At 43.1% G+C, this 6,747-nt stretch overlaps 1 protein-coding gene across 4 annotated transcripts in view; it reads right to left on the reverse strand.

Annotated features, from left to right (window-relative positions):
- The window catches only part of LOC103727997 (quinone oxidoreductase-like protein 2), a 36,991-nt gene that overhangs the window by 17,653 nt on the left and 12,591 nt on the right, over positions 1-6,747 (reverse strand). For 2 of the 4 annotated variants that reach the window (XM_029560204.1, XM_008826120.2), the window contains exon 8: positions 2,172-2,353. The exons of the other annotated variants lie outside the window; for them this stretch is intronic. In XM_029560204.1, coding sequence (XP_029416064.1) covers positions 2,172-2,353 — 182 coding nt within the window. The remainder of the gene's footprint in view (positions 1-2,171; positions 2,354-6,747) is intronic. 4 annotated transcript variants of the gene reach the window in all.

A 6,747-nucleotide genomic window follows, 5' to 3' on the forward strand; every position in this document is an offset into this window, starting at 1 on the left:
CACCCACATGGCAGCTAACAACTGTCTGTAACTCCAGTTCCAGAGGATCCAATGCCCTCTTCTGACCTCCATGGGCATGGCACGGCATGGGTGCACCTATTTATATGTAGGTGATACACTCATAGACAGAAATAATAATAATAATAATAAATAAAATTTTAAAAATAAGGTGGTGAGCAATAGACACCTGACATAGACCTCTGACCTCTACATGAGCATACATGAGCAAGTGCAATCCCACACAGGTCATGCACGTACATAACACACACAGACACACAGACACACAGACACACACACATACACACACATTCACATACACACACAGAGCAACGAATATCTAAATCCATTAGGACTTCTGCTATCAAAAAAAGACATAAACAAGCAAACAAAACAGAAAATAACAAATAATAGCAAGGACATGGAAAAATTGAAATCCTCATGTGCTGCAGGCAGGATCACAAAATTGGGGGCTACTACCATGGAAAAAGTATGAAGGCTCTCCCCAAAATTAAAAATAGGTTCAGAAATTCTACTCCTGGTATATCTAAAAGAATGTAAAGCAGAGTATTGGTGAGATACATGCATACTTATGTCATAACAGCACTATCCACAATAGACAAGAGGTAGAAACAAGCCAAGTGTCCCCAGCCAACGAAAGGATAAAAAAAGTGTGACATACACACACACAATGGAATACTATTTAGCCTTCACAAGGAAGGAAATCCTGTCACATGCTCCCCCATAGATGTCCTTTAGGACAGTATGCTTTAGCATCAAAGCTATCTCTTCATCTGTGAAAGGAAATTGGGTATAAACAAATGTCACCTCATGGGTTGTATTTCAAGACAACTTGGTTTGAAGATTTTGAACTTAGGCAGCAGGAATAAGACAAACAATGGAATAGAGTATTACTTGAAACAAAGACACTTCAGGACTCCTTAAGGCATGGTGTTTCTTTAGAAAACTCTGGGTAATCCACAAACCTTCACAAGTTTTCCATAGCCCGTTATGAAAAGTACTGTGGAGCATGCTACACCTGAATTATGAAAAATAACTCTGCATGAATCTTTGATAGAAAAGCTCTGGATGTTTGGGTTTTACTTTTTGTTTTTCTTCAGGAGGGAAATGAAATGCTGTTGTGAAAACTTGGTCATCTAGAATGGAGAGCAAGAGAGGGGTGGGTCCACAGGTCTCCACGTTCCTTCTCTGTCTTCTCTAAGCACGGTACCAGCTCCATGAGTGATTATCCAGATGCAGACACTGGCCCCTCAGCTCAGGGTAGTCTAGAAAGATTCCTTATGGTGCCAGCTAGGTTCCCTCTGTAGGTAGGCTGCTCTCTCTGCTTTTGTTTTTCTACTTTAAACTGATATAAACTACAAAGAAAGAATGTGAAAAATGAAATCAGACCGGCCATGGTGCCTCATGCCTATAATATCAGCACTCAGGAGGTAGAGGCAGGAGGATCAGGAGATCAAGGCCAGCCTTGGCTACACAGTGAGTCCAGGCCAGCATAGCAAAAATCCTGTCTTAAGAAACTGAGAGGGGAAGGAAGAAAGGATGGAGGAAAGAAGGGAGGGAGGAGAGAGGGCTGCTCTCAGAGTGCACCAGAATCCCTGGTTGAAACACACAAAAAGTATGATATGATACAACAGTCCTACCAAGTCTGCAGTAATATATACTTAATAAACAATCAATAAAGCACACTGCTGGCTGCTGTAGGAACCAAGAAGATGAAAAGAGCTTGTGCCTTGGTGCACCATCAGCTGGGGAAAGGGGAACTGCCAGCACAGCAATCCTAACATCGGAACAATGATCTCCTCAGAAACCCCACATTCATGTATATAAAGCAGTTAATGGGGGCCCACATAGCTGAACTTAACACATGGATAATTTTTAAAGTCCCTGACATTGCCAACTAGAGAGTCTGCAGTCTTTTTTTGAATATTTTCCAGTTGGGTATTTTGTTTTTGCTATATTTAAGCATTTCCTGATTTTCTCTGCTTCTGTTCCTTGTCACCCACCCACTCAGCTATTCTCGTTGATGCTGATGCCTACAGAAGACGTGAACGGCAAAAACAGAGAGAAGCCAGGCCAGAGGGGAGAGAGAGGTACAGGAAGGTTCTGCAGAGCCCCAGCTCCAGCTACTGTGACAGACAGACCACTGCACACACCTGCGGAGAGACTCCAGGAAGACATCTCCTCCCACCATGTCAATGGCTACATTCACCCCTCTGCTGCCCACCAGCTTCTTCACCGCCTCCTTCAGGCTGCCCTGGCTGTAGTTCACACTGGACTGTGCACCCCTCTGCATTGCCAGCTTGCACTTCTCATCACTTCCAGCTGCAGCTATGACCTGCATAAAGAACATAAGACTTCTGATGATGCAGAACATGTTGTAGGAGAGGGGAAAGGTAGACCCTGTTTACCTAGACTCCAGCCAAAGTACTCCTCAAGGAAACCTTCCTGCCCAAACACTGGCCTTGGTTCCAACACAGGCAGCACCCTACTGGCCCCTCTATGCCCCACAGGTCCTGAAGCCTACAGTTCTAGGAATCCTGGAACCCCAAAATGTCTAGCTGAGAGAGACAGTTCAAGAAGCACTGAAAGGTTTTTTTTTTTTTTTTTTCCAACTCCAAATGAAAATCACCATTTACTGAGTACCCACTATGAGCCAAGCGGTAAGGATACAAGCAAGCTATCACTTTTAGAGACACAAAAGCAAGATGCAGCACCTAATGGGAGAAGAAGGGAAACTCCAAAAGCACAAAGAGAAATATCCAGTCTAGATCTAGATCAGGAAAGTCTTCCCACAGAGTAAAACATGATTCAGTGGGAAGATCCTAAAGTCAGATAGACCAGGGTTCCAATCCTGGCTATTCTACTTACCAGCTATGCCACATTGGGTATATTAAGAAGAACTAATGTGTTACTATTTTACAGGCACTATTTTAAGTGATTTATATATAATAAGTCATTTAATCATAACAGCTAAAGTAAATACACACTATTGGACCTATGTTATCAATGACGAAACTGAGGCAAAAAAAGCTAAGTAATCTGTCCAAGGAAAGCCACATAGCTACCAGGAGGCAGAGGTGAGACCCAAATCAGGTAACCATCTGCAGGGTCCACACACTTAGCCTCAGCACTGCCTGGTAGCTTCTCCAGGTCTCGGCTATGTCATTAATAAAAGAAGACTTATTTCTAAAATTGGGTGGAACACAGACTATAAAGCACTTGGAAAACAAAGTATTAGATGGTTGCAGCTATTGTTACACATATGCAACCATTTATCCTACTGAAAACTCAGAGGAACATTATGGGGGAGGTATAATTACAGCCATTCCATAGGCAGAGATATAGCAATCAACCCAGGCTCACCCAAGTACTAGGGTGCAAAACAACTGTTCAGACCCAGAACTGTCTTACTCCAAAGCCTATGCTTTTCTATTCTGTCATCCTTCGGGACAACTGTGCCTAAGGCCCAGCACAGATGGCACAGATGGCTATAGGCTACCTGTAGGGAAGTCCAGGACTTGGAACACTCCAAAGTTGCAAACACTGAACGCCCACCACACAAGCACTTAGCCCAAAGTGATACTCAGAACGTGCAGCAATTTTGGTTTGGCTCATTTGTTATCTTTGGGGACTTTTGTTGTTTTGACCCCTTTTGTTGTTTGCTTCCCTGGTTCCTTTGAGCCAGCATCACATTGTTAGTGCAGACTGGTCTCAAGCTCTTCGACCTCCAACCCCAGCCTCTGATGCTGGGATTATAGGAATATGCAACTCTACCTAAATATAAAGTAGCTTGCGTTTCTTTCTTTCTTTCCTTCTTTTTCCTTTCTTTCTTGGTCCCTCCCTCCTTTCCTTTCTTCCCTTCCTTCCTCCCTCCCTCCCTTTCTTTCTTTGTGGGTGGTGCTGGGAAATGAACCCAGTGACTTAGCATTGCCACCCAATCATCTCTGCTGAGCCATGCCTGTGTTTTGACTACAACCTGTCACATCAGATCAGATATGGGGCTACCCATTTGTAGTATCTTGACAGTACTCAAAATTTTTTCAAATTTTGAAGTATTTTAGATTTTTCAGATGTTTGTATTGGGGCTATTCAACCTGTATTGAAGAATATTCTTTCCCATAAAATTGCAGTGCAGAGGGGGTTGGAGAGATGGCTTAGTGGTTAAAGATGCTTGCTATGAGATCATGAAGAACCAAGTTCAGATCCCAGCACCCATGTAACAGTATGAGCACGCACACACACACATACCTAAAATAAAAAATATTTTTTAAAAATTGCAGTGCAGAGCCAGGCAGGGTGGGTTGTGCCTGTAAATTCAAACTGTCTGGGAGGCTGAGGCAGGAGAACTAAGCATTTGAGGCCAGCCTGGGCAATGCAGTGAGACCCAGGATCATCATTTGCCCTGTGTCTACTGACCATTTTCAATTATTTGTAAACTCATTTCAGCAATACTGACTATAGATGTGTCATACTTCAATTCTTTTTTGAGTTAGACTTACTGGCCTCATTGTTAATTGGTTATTTAATAAAGTCTTTGGCACGTTAAAAAAAAATTAAGACACTGAAGAACATCAGTGTCCATAAAGGATACCAAATTCACCCATAACTGTTTGGAACTGAAAGTTACTTTCAAATGTTCCCTGATGTCTATATAAAATAACACAATTCACTGAGGGCTATTTTCACTTAGAGCCACGGTGAACAGATGCCAGACTAGGGCCAGGCACCTTATTCCATTCCAAGATTCTCACCAGGTCTCAATAAGCCCTGCAGTCCATCACTTTCTCTCTTGGTGCCTCACTTGCTTGATCTGTGAAGTTGGGATAATAAACACTTAGATGACCCATCTCCCAGGGTTGTGTAAGGACCACAGGTAAGATAATTGCTTCAGAGGCTCTCTAGAAGCTGTATGCAATGCTGTGGATGGAAGGTGTGATCAAAATGACCAATAAGGGGCATGAAAGAATTTGTTTTATTTCTATTTAGATTATTTTTGCTTTAAAAAGTATATATAACTCAGGTTAATTTTAATATCTGAATTGATGTAACTTTTTCTACTTAACCTCTTAGAACTAAACAAATGGTATAATTTTACCTTCCTAGAAATGTTAAATAGACATGGAGACCAATTATAATCTCTCCCCCTATGAAGAACTAAAAGTCCTTCCTTATACATGAAATGTGTTAAAACACCACAAGAAGACTCCTAGTACCTATGATTCCTCTCAGAACTCGCATCTGAGGAAACTAAAGTGAGAAAGGAGAGATACCACCTAAGGCCAATCCAAATATCATCAAATCTCTAACTCTAGGTGCTGTCTCAACATCCCAGACACATGCCCCATGGGAATCTTGTACTCACTGTATCTAAAACAGAGTTCTCCATTTCCTTCTGTGTTCTCGGTGTCAAGTTAACCTAGCTTGTTTCTTCCCTCAGTTTCTAATAACAGGGCTCATTGAGATCCTTACTGACACACCATACCCTCTGGTAGGCACATTGGGCTTGAAATCTCAATAGTCCCACAGAACTCTATAAGAAAACATCGCTTTAAAAATGGGGGGTAGCAGAGAGGGATTCTCTCAGTCTGGAGGCAGAGCTGGAATGTGAACCTCTCTCAGGCTACTTTTAAAGTCTTTCTTCCTTTGACTAATAGAATGCTCTTTAATCTTCAAATTCTCTATTTTTTCCCACTTCATTATCTCTCAGTTTGCCATCTCAACTGCCTTGGTTCAGGTATCATAACCTCTGGTCTACACAGTAAGGGTGCTCTATTGCCTCTGTTGCCTCTGACCTCGCCTCTATCCCTGATATCCACAGCTACCAGAGTGAACTTTCAAAATGCAAAGATGATGCGGACAGTGGTGGTGCATGCCTGCAATCCCAGCACTTGGGAACTTGAGGCAATAAGGGTCCCAAGTTTGAGGCCAGCCTAGGCTACATAGCAAGACCCTGCCTCAAAAACAAAACAAAACAAAAGGCAAAGATGATCATGCCATTTCCCTATTTTAAATTCTAAATAGGAGGTGGTCTAGTTTCCCAACATTTTCTTGCTAGGCATAGTGGGCTTGCACCTGCAGTGCCAACCTTGGGAAGCTGAGGTTAAAGAAGATCACCATGAATTCAATGCCATTCTGAGCTACAGAGTGAGACCATCTCAAAAACAAAGCAAACGTTACAGGGCTGGAGAGACGGCGCGGCAGTGAAGAGCACTGGTTGCTCTTCCAGAGGACCTGGATTTGGTTCCCTACAATGTGACTAACAACTGTCTATCACTCCAGTTCTGGAGGATCTAATGCCTTTCTCTGGCCTCTGCTGGCACTGCAAAATACAGCTGCACTTATACACATGCAGGCAAAACACTTATACACATAAAATAAAAATATATCAAAAAATGTAAATTCTAAATAGCCCCCAATGGTCTCTGTCCTAGTCTGTTCTGCATTGCTGTGACAAAACACTCTGACCAGTACCAACTTGGGGAGGAAAGAGTTTATTTGTCTTACATCTCCCAGGTCGCACGCAGTTCATCAGGGAGCCCAAGGTAGGAACTCAGGGCAGGAACCTGGAGGCAGGAGCTGGAGCACAGGCCATGGAGGAACACTGCTTACAGGCTTGCTCCCCTGGCCCCTGCTCAGCCTGCTTTCTTATGCAACACAGGCCCACCTGCCCAGGGGTGACACCACCCACAGTGGGCTGGGCCCTCCCACATCACTCATCAAGAAGATGCC

The sequence above is a fragment of the Nannospalax galili genome, unplaced genomic scaffold (assembly GCF_000622305.1).
Source record: "Nannospalax galili isolate Female #2095 unplaced genomic scaffold, S.galili_v1.0 scaffold429, whole genome shotgun sequence".
Classification (NCBI taxonomy): domain Eukaryota; kingdom Metazoa; phylum Chordata; class Mammalia; order Rodentia; family Spalacidae; genus Nannospalax; species Nannospalax galili.